The following is a 13,406-nucleotide window of genomic DNA, read 5'->3' as shown; positions in this document are numbered from 1 at the left end:
CCCTCAGCAGCTCATTTGGTTGTCAGGGTTGCTCTGCTGTGGGGTGTTTTGGATATGTCAGTAAACACCTTCCCTTCAACAGTACCAGGTGTTTCCACACACAGCAGCTTCCTCAGCCACTGTGTAAAGGTTTTGTGGTGAGGGGCTGCACAGAGCAGCTGCTGTGGGCAGGTTGTGGCTGACCCCTGGTGAGCCACCAAACAGCTGCCGTTGGAAGTATAAAGTGACAGCCATTCACCAGCCACTGCTGCAGGATCCTCCTGAATCTGTATTTCAGCTCCCTTCTTAATGACACATGCTGCCATGGGACAGTGTCAGTCCATCAGACCTCAGGCTAGAGACCAAATTCACTAGTTAGCTGGCTGGCTTTTCTGGCCCATGGACAATTTATGCAAGCAAGGCATCAAGGGCTTTTCTGATCAGAACTGATGGCTTGAAGCTTTCAGGATCTTTCCCTCAGGATTTCATGTCTCTGTAGGCAGGTGCAGATTCAGCTGTCAGCTCTTTTCTGTCATTACAGCCCTCTGAGTTCTTTCCCACCAGTTTGTCTTTCACACCCACACCCTCTCACTGCTGTGCTGGGCTAACACCTTCACATGAGAGATTTCACCAGGTGTTTTAGGCAAGACTCAGCCAAGAGTCTCTCTGACAGCTCTATTTTCCCAGCTGTCTGAGTTTTTGTTAATAGTGGCTGCATAAAACTTTCTTATCCATTATTTAAGGGCTGTTGCTTCACCTTGCTCGACTGCTTCTGCCCTACTGAGTCATATGAGAGGGGATGTCCTCTCCTTGGCCACGTAGCAGCAGAATGGCTCCGTGGCTGGGGAGAGGCATGCACAAAGGTTTTTGTGGTATCAAGGAAAGCTTTGTGAAAGCATGCAAAGAATGGTGCAGAGCTGATATTACTGCTGGAGTGCTGTGGTGCTTGCACTGCATTCAGTAATCTGTGTTTTTATAGGCCTGATGCACTCCCAGGGGATGATTATGCTAAAAGTCTAGTAATGGGAGCAGGTTTGCTCACCTGATTGTGTTTTTTAATCGAGAATACCCACTCTGTTAAGCATTAATTCATCCCCTTGGTGATGAGAGAAGCATGTGATTTGAGAAGGCCATAAATGTTGGGGCATGATTTGTAGCCCTGCTTTAGGGTGGGGTACCAGGGGTACCCTGAAGGAAACACTGCTGGGGCCTGAGGTGCCCAGAAGATTGTGCTCCATCACCATGAGCTTTTCATCACTGCAGATTGTGAGCACATGCATTCTGCTTGGATGAACAGAGCAAGTCTTTATTACTCTGTGAGGTCTTTTAAATCATTCATTGCTGGAGAAAGCAAAGGGAAGAGTGATGCTGCTTGTGCCATACTCTGGCTGCTGAATGCACTGTGGCCTTTCAAAGGAGGACCCATATTTAATCACAGTTGTCTTCTAGGGCAACTGCTGGCAAATCCATCTGTTTCTCCAACTGCTGCAAGGGGATGAGGGTGCTGGGTCCCCCCCTGATACTGCAAACATCCCACCTGCGGGGAAGGAGGTTTCTCTGAAACAAAACCTCAGCCAAGTATGAAACAGTGATGATAGTCCCCAAGGTGAGAAGCATGGTGGCTGTTTTAAAGGGGAAGAGCTGACTGTAGGTCCCATTCACCAGGGAGCAGGCTGAGTAGCAGATGGTAGGTGGGATGCTCAGAGCAGGCTCCCCCGCCAGCAGTCTCAGGAGGAGCCCAAGCAAGAAGCCAGCAGCTGAGCCGTAGGTGTTGGTGCAGGGAGCAAAGAGAGCACAGCACAGCTGGGGGAAGAGCAGGGTGTACACCAGGTCCCCACTGAGGAACCAGAGGTCATAGACAGACCTGGAGTAAAACGCCAGACCAGTAGCCCCAGCCCCAAACACCAGCACAGAGGTCCTCATGGCCCATAAGACCTCTTCCTCTGTGGCCTGTAAAACAGAGATTTTAACATTACAGACATGGCAGTCATGGGTGGGGTGACCAGCACTGCCCTGGCCTGGCAGGGCCTGGCTGGCTCTCATCATACCCTCGCTGCTTTCAGGCAGTGCTTGCCATCAGCAGGCGCCCAAAGCAGACATCTCTGGAGATGCTGCTGCTCTCTGTAATTTTAAGTGGTGTATATTTTTTGATCTTCCCTTATTATCCTGGTCCAAATGCTGCACCAGTCACTTTTATAAAGAGCAAAGCCCACCAGTGTGGGTATCTGCATGCCTACCAAGAATATAAACATCCCTGACATGTCTGAAGCTCTAGCTCCAGAACTGTTCAGCAGCTGAAGCATAGACACCTCCAATTGCAGACTGGGTCTGAGACTGGCTTGAAACAAAAGCATCTTTCCTGACACCAGAACTGCTGAATGCTGTAGTGAATCATAGAATCAATAAGGTTGGAAAAGACCTCAGAGATCATCAAGTCCAACCTGTCACCCAATACCTCATGACTAACTAAACCATGGCTCCAAGTGCCATGTCCAATGCCCTCTTGAATGCCTCCAGGGATGGTGACTCCACCAGCTCCCTGGGCAGCACATTCCAATGGCTAACAACCCTTTCTGTGAAGAACTTTCTCCTCACCTTGAGCCTAAACCTCCCCTGGCACAGCTTGAGACTGTGTCCTCTTGTTCTGGTGCTGCTTGCCTGGGAGAAGAGACCAACCTCCACCTGGCTACAACCTCCCTTCAGGTAATTGTAGTCAGCAAAAAGGTCTCCCCTGAGCCTCCTCTTCTCCAGGCTAAACAGCCCCAGCTTCCTCAGCCTCTCCTCACAGGGCTGTGCTCCAGACCTCTCCCCAGCCTCGTTGCCCTTCTCTGGACACATTCAAGTGTCTCAATACCCTTCTTAAACTGAGGGGCCCAGAGCTGGACACAGGACTCCAAGTACCTGTTTCCTCAGGATTTTCCTGTAGATATTGTGAGCAAACATGGAGCTGGCAGAGAGGAGAGCTGAATCTGCAGAAGACATTGTGGCAGCAGCAATGGCTCCCAAACCAGCAAGGGAGATGTATGGTGGGCAGAGATAATGTAAGACAAGTGGCAGTATCATCGCCGATTCCCCTCTCTCCAGCGGGCTCGGGAGACCGTAACTCGTCTGGTTCCAGTCTTTAAAATAGAACAAGGAAAAGTCACAACAAATCCTTCACTGAGGCTTCTGCTTCTTTGAATCATAGAATCAATAAGGTTGGAAAAGACCTCAGAGGTCATCCAGTCCAACCTATCACCCAACACCTCATGACTACTAAACCATAGCTTCAAGTGCCACCTCCAATCCCCTCTTGAACACCTCCAGGGACGGTGCTCACTTCGCATGAGGACTGGTCAGAGCAGGGCGAAGTGCTGAGACCCACTTGGCATTTGAAGGTTTGCATTGATTTGGTTTTGGATTCTCTTATGCTCTCCCAGTCCCATGAAGCATGCTGCAGCTCTCAACAGCTCCAAGATTTCCTTTTTCCCAGTGCTATCTACAGAAATCAGCTGTGCTCTGTGTGCTTACAGGGCTGGGACAGTTAAAAGGTCAACCTCTTAGACCCTACTTGTGAAGAGAAGGGAGTTTTGCTCTGATGCCCCTAATGACAGATGAATGAATGAGTTAACTAATTCCTTTCAATGTCTGGTGATCTGGCTGCTCTTTAGCTCACAACAAACACAGGTCTGTAGTAATTTTGCTGAGTCTTACATGCAGAGGACATCACAAGCAAGGATACAGTTTCTTGGGAAGTAGGATTGTGACAGTTTAGGCTGTGCCTTTAAGCTGTTGTTGGTGTGGGTGAGTTAAAACATCACACTACAACAACGATGAGGCAGGGTTTTACAGCATCTGCTCTCATTTTTCCTCGACACAAGGTCCATGAAAAACCATTTCATTGTGACAAAATAGCTGTAAACAGGTCTCAGGGCCATTCAAATGTCTCTAGGTAGCTGTGCCTTAAACCTTAGGGGGCTCCACATTTCTGGTGGCCAGGGCTATGCTTTTGGGTAAGGAAGGGTAGGTAATTTGAAGTCTAAATCAGTACTTCTTTGGATCCTGCTTTTGATCACCTTTGACAACATGTTCATTATTCAGAGTCAATTAGTTTTACCTGTTGATGCTGCAACTGCACCAATGAGCACAGAGGGGATGGCCATTAAAAAGCAGCCAAGTCCAGAGAGGTAGGAGATGAGCCTTGCTTGTCCTGTTGAGGCAGTGGAGAGCACTCTTTGGAAGTAAGTTTGCCACGGGATGCTCCCAAGCACCTGAAACATTCAGATGTTACCATGTGTACCCACCAGGCTGCTGGCTGCTTTAGGGCACCATCCTCCCACCCATGCAGCCAGTTGCTTGGCATAGTGAAACAGGCACAGAGGAAGGAAGAGAAGCTTTTCAGAAATGCACCTTTGGCCAAAAATCAAACAGAGCTAGAGTATCATCTCAAACTGAAAAGAAAATGACCATTTTCACTTTGCTTTCTTAGTACACAAATTTGCTCAGATAAAATCTCAGGGGCCTGTCCTCACCAAACAAGATCAAGCTTCTCTGCCTTCCTAGTACCAGTTGAGCAAGAGTCTATCAGCCCTCTGTAGTCTTGGCTTCATCTTGGTAGATGAAAAGTGGAGTTGTACAGTGGATCCATAGAATCAATCAGGTTGGAAAAGACCTCAGAGGTCATCAGGTCCAACCTATCACCTAACACCTCAGGACTAACTAAACCATGGCTTCAAGTGCCACAGTCAATCCTCTTTTGAACACCTCCAGGGATGGTGACTCCACCACCTCCCTGGGCAGCACATTCCAATGGCCAACAACTCTTTCTGTGGAGACCTTTCTCCAGTGGCACCATGCTTTCTGATGACCTGCAGTCCTGCCATTTTGATTAAGGTTTGTTTTTTTTAACAACTAGAGGGAATTTTACATAACTAGGTTAAAAGCTGCAAGCTTTTAGGTGAAGGCTGCAAGACCAACCTCTGAAAAGGTAGGAATGCTTCATTTAGGTGCCAGGAGTAGTACCAGCTACCTCAATAGTCTTACTCAAGAGATACATTCCTTCAGGAGAGTAAAAAGATGGAGTGTCCCTACTGATTTCCTTGTCACAGCTTGGCTCTGAAGTTTCCCCAGTACTTTCAGTGTGCTGCAGAGTGGCTGTGAGAGGAGGTTTTACACATCATCCTGCCTCTGTGAGCTGTGCAACACTGGGTTCCTGGGTGGAAGAACGTGCAAGTTTTCCAGTAGCAAGTTGCTGCCCAGTCCTTTCTCCCAGCCACCTGCCAAAGAAATACTCCATACCAGGTAGAAGAAGTCATCCAGCCATCTTCCAGCATCCTGTTTTGCTATTCTCCCAATCCAAGAGCCTTGGTAAGATTGGTGAGTTGCAGTGTAATAAATGCTTTCTGTTGCAGAGTTCACCAGGGCAAAGGGGATGCAGATCCACTAGGATAGAAATGGAAATTGTTAACCATTTCCCTAGGGTCCTTGTTCTTGTAGAATCCATCTAGACACTGAAATCAAGGTAGATGAAGAGCATGAAGTTACACAAAATTAAACCCAGACTACAAAGCCTTCCTTGTTCCCCTTCCCTTTAAATCTACATGTAGCTTGTTCATGGCATCGTTAAGAACATGAGTTTGTAATTCAGGGCAACTGGTGCCTTCACTAAGCAAATCTCTTCCTCCCAGCCAAGATTGTTCTGGACAGGTTCTGCAGAGCTTACTGGTGAGAAGCTACCTTCACTCTGCAAGGACAGTTCTGTGAACACTGTATGAGGACTATAAGATGCTTCAGGAGACCTAGTCTCCCAGAAAGGAACTGTAGGACAAGGGCCTGTGTTGGTGGAGATACTGAAAAGAAGAGAGAGATTTTTCCCTTAGGAAACTGGGAACAAAGAAAGGCACAGCACTTGCCAGGCTGAGTGTAATGAAAGCCAGCTGGATGACATCTGTGTATGCAACAGAGTAGAGGCCTCCCAGTAGAGTGTAGAGCGTGACAATACATGCTGAGATGATGATAGCTAAAGAGCCTCCGATATCCAAGATGACCCTCATCGTTGCTCCTGCAGACAAGGACAGTGGTCAAGCATTTCAAGACAGATTCCATAACTGCAGAATACAGAGTAAATAAGAAGATGCCATGCCCTTGATGCCAGCACATCACACTGTGCTAGCTGAGCACAATCCACTGAGAGTGAGCAGTGTGAGGGCTCAGGAGAGTTCCCTCTCTGCTCTTCTGCTACCTTGCTACACAGCCTTTGCCAAGGCACTTGGCCTTTTCACACCTGCTCTGCCCCAGGCAAGAGGAAGGTCCTAACTCATATTGCCAGACCTCTCTATTACAGTGTCATGAATACACACTACTGCCATTTGGTTTAAACCTAGAAACATCTTTTCCAGACATGAGGAATGCTTGTGTTCCTCTCACAAAAGGGGACACCAAGCACAACTTTCCACAGCTTAGTCCAACACAATGCCCAAATATGTATTACACTCTGAGAATTGTGCCAGATGACCTCTAACAGGTATAACACCAAAGTAACTATTCACCCAGGGATGCCAGGATAGCTGCAAACCAGAACACCTCTCCTAGCAGTGGTGGAATGAAGAGTAAGCTTCCCATCAGGTTCCCATAAGTTTCTTGAAGGGGATCCATCACTGTCACATAATTCTTGGATCTCATGGGATTTACAAAGAAGAAACCACCTGTCAGAAATGATGGAAATGTCATGGAATTTTGTATGTAGTACATTCTGGGGGGGAGGGGGGAGAGTGAAAATACAATTCGGGTATCAGACCCCTACAGTGAGTGTGGAATTCATACATAATGGACCCTCAGGAATGTTGCAGCCAAACAGATGCTGGGACCTCAATTTGCTTGCCTAAATGTGATATTTCATCCACCTGAGAGGTCCCAGGTTATAGAGGACATCTGATTGCAGGTGAAAGCTATGACCCTCCACTTCTGGCACACCTCCATCTTTCCAGAGTGGCTGCTGGAGGCCAGATAGGACCCTGTAGGGCACGCCAAATGGCATTAGATACCTGTGTGACCCAAGCAGGGACTTAGCTAAGAGGATACCCACATGTAGTCTCCTCTCCATCTCCAATGACCCAAAAACCTGAGGCACACACTTTTCTGAAACGCTTCCTGTGGTAAATGGCAGCAGTCAGAGTGAGACACTGCAGACTCATATTTGGCTAAATAACAGACAAAGTTCTGCCCTTGACCACGCTGGTGGCCATTAGGTCAATGATGCAAGTTCCTTTTTTTTTTTTGGTGACATTAAATTTTATGGGCTTCATTGCCTCTTCCCAGAACTATATTGTTTTAATCTGCACACTGAGCTGAGTCCCAGCTGCCTTCATCTAAATATTAGACTTCAGATGCACAGCATTTCATTAAAACCAAAGAATACGTACAGTGCCTAACCCTGAAGCCAGCAGGACTGCTTGTCTGGGCGCTACTGGCCTGAGTAAAGATTGCAGGATCAGACCTGCACTCCCCAAATTCATTAGGAAGAATTACTCACATAAGAAATGCTGGCAACACGTTTCCAAGCCTGATTCATCTTCACGTCAGCTGGACTCTTTTCTCTCACTTGAGAATGAAGGTTATTGTTCTTTTGGACATTCCTGTGGAAGTTCTGCACAGGGCTCCTGGCTTTAATCAGCCTGACTCTCTAGAGGGTTATGGCGTAACTCAGGGAGGACTGGAAGTAGCTTCGGTCCTGGTGAGGCAGCTGAACCTCAGAGTGATTCTTGGGCTTCAAAATGACAACTTATGTATTGGGCTCTGCAACCTGAGCTTAATTTCAGCAGAACGGTGGCCAGCTGTAAAGTGGGATAAGCTGGATGCACTGCAAATTCATCCCGAGACAAGACTGCTCAGGAGAATGCACTTGCAGAGAAAAATCAAGATTGTATCACTTCAGCATGCAGAAATGTTGAAGGAATAACTCAAGTTATGCCAACGCTCTCAACAGCCTATGAATTAGAGACCATAGAATCAGTCAGGGTTGGAAGGGACCACAAGGATCATCTAGTTCCAACCCCCCTGCCATGAGCAGGGACAGCCCACACTAGATCAGGCTGGCCAGAGCCTCAGCCAGCCTGGTCTTAAACACCTCCAGCATGTCCATATCCCACAAAAGAAAAGCAGTAGGCACAGTGTCACATGCTGCCAAAGTTCTCAGATAAGATTTTTGTCCTATAAGCTGCTCCAGGCAGGCAAAACTCTAAACGAAGTACAAGCTACTACATTTTTTTTGTTTGTTTTTAAGGTTTTAGTTTAAAGGGTAGCTGGAATGTGTCCAGAGAAGGGCCACGAGGATGAGCAGAGGGCTGGAGCACCTCTCCTATGAGGACAGACTGAAGGAGTTGGGGCTGTTCAGTCTGGAGAGGAGAAGGCTCCGAGGTGACCTAATTGTGGCCTTCCAGTATCTGAAGGGGGCTACAAGAAGGCTGGGGAGGGACTTCTCAGGATCTCAGGTAGGGATAGGACTAGGGGGAATGGAATGAAGCTGGAGGTGGGGAGAGTGAGGCTGGAGGTGAGGAGGAAGTTCTTCCCCATGAGAGTGGTGAAACCCTGGGATGGGTTGTCCAGGGAGGTGGTTGAGGCCCCATCCCTGGAGGTGTTTAAGACCAGGCTGGATGAGGCTCTGGCCAGCATGATCTAGTGTGGGGTGTCCCTGCCCATGGCAGGGGGGTTGGAACTAGATGATCCTTGTGGTCCCTTCCAACCCTGACTGATTCTATGGTACCTGCTTATTCTGTATCTATGGGAGAGACTGAAGAAACAACATCACCTTTCAAAATGTATTCTACACTCTGTCACACATCTTAATATATTAATATATATATATTTTTTTAAAGCTTAAGTGTCCTGATTACATGAATTATTTACCAATAACAAGGGACAAAGCAAATCCCACAGGTGCCTGGAGCCACAGTAGTCCTTTGGAAGGCAGGTAGACAACTTCAGCTGTGCCATTGATATAAGCTCCTCCAACCCAGGTGGCTGCAAACATGGAAGGTGGAAAGGTAAGAATTGTGATACAGATTTTCAACCAGTCTTGGAGAGCACTCTTGAGAGCTTTCTAGTCTTTGTCTTGCATGAATATTTAATCACATTTCTATTTCCTTTACAAAGTTTTTTCCCCTCATAGTGAGGTGTGCTGCTGAACACAAGTAACAGCAGTAGAATCTCATCCACAATGACTTCCCAGGTTCAGTAATGTGCATGGAAAAGCTCAATGTTTAAACACTGAGAGGCACTTTTAAAACATATTCCTGTTTGATTTCATTGTTCCTGGTGGAAAATCTCTGCTATAGCCAAGAGAATTGCCCTTCCCACCCCACACCCCCCCCACCCCCCCCGCTATGCCTGATGGATCATCTTATGTGAGCATCACTTACAGAGTCTGAGAAAATAGACATTAGAGGGGAGAATGATGCAAACAAATATTGCAATCAGAACACCAACGTGGGCTTAAGTGCTTTAGCCAGGCAAATAGCACTTGGGGAAGACTTCACAAAACCAACCAAATGAGAAAAAACCCCAAAACAATAAAACACAAACATGCAGCAGGTCAAAGAAGCAAATTTCAGGCAACAAGGAGAGAAAAAAGGGAAGTGGATGGCAAGCATCAGCAGGGAGAGACATTCTCTGTTTCAGTGAGAGCCAAATGTTCACCATGAGTAGCAATGTATTCCACACAGAACTGGATTATCCCAGGATTAAAATTCTTCTGTTATGCTGGATAACAGAAACTCACTGAAGAAGGAGACCACAGCACTCCTTAATGAAAAGTGTCATATTCTTCTGTTGCTCTTAAATTAAACTCTTTAACTCTTAACTGAACTCTTAAATGAATCTCTTTAATTTAAAAGAATCTACATAAACATCAGGCTCTGCTCAGTGTGAAGAGCTTTGGAAGAATCCATCCCAAAATGATTCATGAAACCATACTCCTTCAAAGCCACACTTAGGCAAAATCTGCCCTGACATTAAAGGAGTTGCCTTGCTTTGAAAGAAAAGTCCCCCAGATCTATGGAATGCATGTGTCTAAAGAAGAATATGAAGAAGTCCTTTGAGAACACTTACCTGTTGCAGTGAACAAGCCAAGGAAAACATTTATATTCCTGCCTCCAACTATGGCCATCTCAGTTGGGCTTCTGTTCTGCTGGTCCTTTTTGCTTTTCCAAGAAGCCCAAATTCCAGTAGCTAAAGTTAGTATGAAAAACACACTCAAAGACACCAAGCCTGGTAGGTTTAGAGACATTTGCTGGTGCTTAATTTAAACCAGAGAGGAATAATGGCTTGATGACAATATTCTTTGATTGAGTCCACAATCAGGAAAAAATAGATGAAGGATCAGGAAAAAAACCCAAAAAGTAGGAAAAAAACCACAACAAAACCCCCAAGAAAAATTACTACCTCCTTGTAAAGAAACTGCTAAGCATGAATTTGCTGTACTTTGCAGGGAAAGATGCAGCACAAACCCTAAAGTCTCAAGAACTTGATGCAGAGTCTTGTTCTTTTGATGACTGTTGGCAATTCTGTGTTCCCTTTTCTTTGGAAGATATTCAGGTCTGCATTTCTGGGGCACACAGACTAAGAGGGTAGTGACTGGTGCTGATAAGAGCAATGGAGCACTGATGTGAAGGGCAATACTAACAAGGCTTAAAGGAGGGGAAATGCTATATTTTGTCTGATGTGCAAGGGCATGAAGATCTGTGTGTCTCTGGGTTCTAGGCACAAGGCTAATGCAGAAGATAGGGCTAAGAATTTGTCTGCTTAAAGGTGACTGAACTAAACCCACAATAATCATCTCAATAAACCTAGGAAATGGTAGAAGAATAGAATATAGTAGGATAGAATAGTGTAGCATAGAATATGAATGGAATGGAATGGAATGGAATGGAATGGAATGGAATGGGATGGGATGGGATGGGATGGGATAGAGTAGAATGGAATAGAATAGGATGGGATGGGATGGGATGGGATGGGATAGAATGGAATGGAAGAGAAGAGAAGAGAAGAGAGGAGAAGAGAGGAGAAGAGAGGAGAAGAGAGGAGAGGAGAGGAGAGGAGAAGAGAAGAGAAGAGAAGAGAAGAGAAGAGAAGAGAAGAGAAGAGAAGAGAAGAGAAGAGAAGAGAAGAGAAGAGAAGAGAAGAGAAGAGAAGAGAAGAGAAGAGAAGAGAGAAGAGGAGAGAAGAGAAGAGAAGAGAAGAGAAGAGAAGAGAAAAGAGAAGAGAAGAGAAGAGAAGAGAAAAGAGAAGAGAAGAGAAGAGAATTAACCAGGTTGGAAAAGACCTCTGAGATCATCGAGTCCAACCTATCATCCAACACCATCTGATCAACTAAACAATGACCAACCAAAGGAGCTGTGTGCTGATATTCAAAGCTAGCACACTATCATTTCACTGCTGGAAGCAGTCAGGAGAGCAAGATGTTGTTAGACTCTGCATTGAGGCTGCATTGAAGGGAAGGTCCAGACTGTTAAACTACTTTGTGAGGCTCCCTTTAAACAGATGTAAGTCTGAGAAGATCTCATATATGTATTAAGGAATTCAGTTGCATTTATTATAGACTTGCCATACCAATCTTTTTAGCTGCCTTGTGAATCTTTTCCATCTGTCCAGGTATGATTCTTCATAACCAATTCTATGTGAAACTTGCCTTATTTAGGGCACTTGTTTGACTTAAGGAGCTGGGGTTGCTTAGCCTGGAGAGGAGGAGGCTCAGGGGAGACCTTCTTGCTGTCAACAACTACCTGAAGGGAGGTTGTAGACAGGTGGGGGTTGGTCTCTTCTCCCAGGCAACCAGCACCAGAACAAGAGGACACAGTCTCAAGCTGTGACAGGGGAAGTTTAGGCTTGAGGTGAGGAAAAAGCTCTTCACAGGGAGAGTTGTTAGCTGTTGGAATGTGCTGCCCAGGGAGGTGGTGGAGTCACCATCCCTGGAGGTGTTCAAGAGGGGACTGGACGTGGCACTTGAAGCCATGGTTTAGTTAGTCCTGAGGTGTTGGGTGACAGGTTGGACTTGATGATCTCTGAGGTCTTTTCTAACCTTGTTGATTCTATTCTATCCTGTGATGGCTACAGAAAGCAGCAGGGAGAAGTGCAGGAACTCTGTGTTTTCTGTAACACCTCTCCATGTGAGGCTTCTTGTAAGTTAAGCAGGGATCTGGTGGGAAGCCTCTCTGAAGAGTGTTAAAAAAGAGGTGAAAATTAAGAAAAGATGAAAAAGGCTAGGAAGCAGGTGATTATCCTGCCTTGGGTGAACCATCCCTTCAAATTCATACTCAGGCTGAGGGGTTTTACCTTTGACCCAATTACATGGGTGCAAAAAGGGTCACCGTGCACTTCCAAGCCACATCTCCTGGGTGGTAATTAGAAACCCTGCCTTTTATCTTAGTTGCATCTACTACAGAGGTGTAGAAACTGCAGCTGTCTGTCAGTGGAGGCACTGGTTCCTCTGGGCTGTCCTTCTTGATCACAGCAGGATGTTTCAAAAGCTTTAAAAATGCTGTTTGCCCACAGACATGCTCTGAGCCTTTTTCTGTGACCAGTTCCTTGGTGGACCTGTTGTTGTGCTCTTTTGCCACTAGATGACTCTCAGCTAATGCATCTATTTTACTGAAGAAAAATAAAATAAGAAATCTCACTAAAGGAGAGATGTTTGAGGTGGCCTTCACCTCCCTGCTCGTGGTGGAGAGACATTTTGGGTGCCAGCTGCTGCGCTTTGCAGTTCAAGCTCCCTAGGTAACCCACGGAGAGAAATATGCAGTTTTGGGATGTGATTCACTGATGTATATTAGGTCCTGTGAGGCAACACAGCTCATGGGCAGATCTCTGCCTACTGGGCTCAGAGCTGCTTTTAAGAGCTGTATCACTGTACCTGGTAGACATTTCAGGGCATGATTTGGCTGCTCACATAGAGACAGCTGGTGCCACCTGAAATCTGAGGCTCTAAAGCCTCTGTGATGTCCACACGGGCAAGGAGATGTTATGGAGCCTTTGTGGGAGACACATGCCCTTTTGTGGGAGAGAGCAGCCAGGTTATTCTGATGTACCTCCAATGGTTCTGAGTATCTGCTTGGGGAATACCCAGCCGACTTCTTACTCTCTTCTTATCTCTTGACCTTGGTGAAACAAACTCTGGTATGAGTGGTTGATAAAGACAGAGCAGTGTCTGGAGGCAAGTGGAGTGCTGCATGCCTTGGAAGTTTTCAGTTTATGGTGGAAATGACCTGCACCATAGTGAGAACTTACAGCCTTGAAGTTAACCAATTGGAAGAGATAAATATGGACAAAAGAGAAGCCTCTGTGCCTTTGATAAAGCCTTGCTCTGGCTTTCTGGGTTAAACGTGCTACATTATCCATGACGAGCTTTAAACAACTCTCTGTGAACCATGGGGGCAGGAGGTGCTATGAGGTGAGAC

General features: G+C 46.2%; 1 protein-coding gene across 1 annotated transcript; it reads right to left on the bottom strand.

Annotated features, from left to right (window-relative positions):
• Positions 1-1,407: 1,407 nt before the first annotated feature.
• LOC104305313 (high affinity choline transporter 1) lies at positions 1,408-10,240 on the bottom strand. Its single transcript, XM_009906147.2, has 8 exons — positions 10,063-10,240; positions 8,863-8,976; positions 6,507-6,662; positions 5,871-6,019; positions 5,257-5,400; positions 4,076-4,229; positions 2,881-3,098; positions 1,408-1,929 (listed from the first exon to the last, which is right to left on the bottom strand). Exons 1-8 carry the CDS (start codon positions 10,238-10,240, stop codon positions 1,408-1,410), a joined length of 1,635 nt encoding a protein of 544 aa, XP_009904449.2.
• Positions 10,241-13,406: the final 3,166 nt, after the last annotated feature.

This window comes from Dryobates pubescens, chromosome 10 (assembly GCF_014839835.1).
Source record: "Dryobates pubescens isolate bDryPub1 chromosome 10, bDryPub1.pri, whole genome shotgun sequence".
NCBI classification, from domain to species: domain Eukaryota; kingdom Metazoa; phylum Chordata; class Aves; order Piciformes; family Picidae; genus Dryobates; species Dryobates pubescens.
This window is presented reverse-complemented; position numbering and strand designations above follow the sequence as displayed.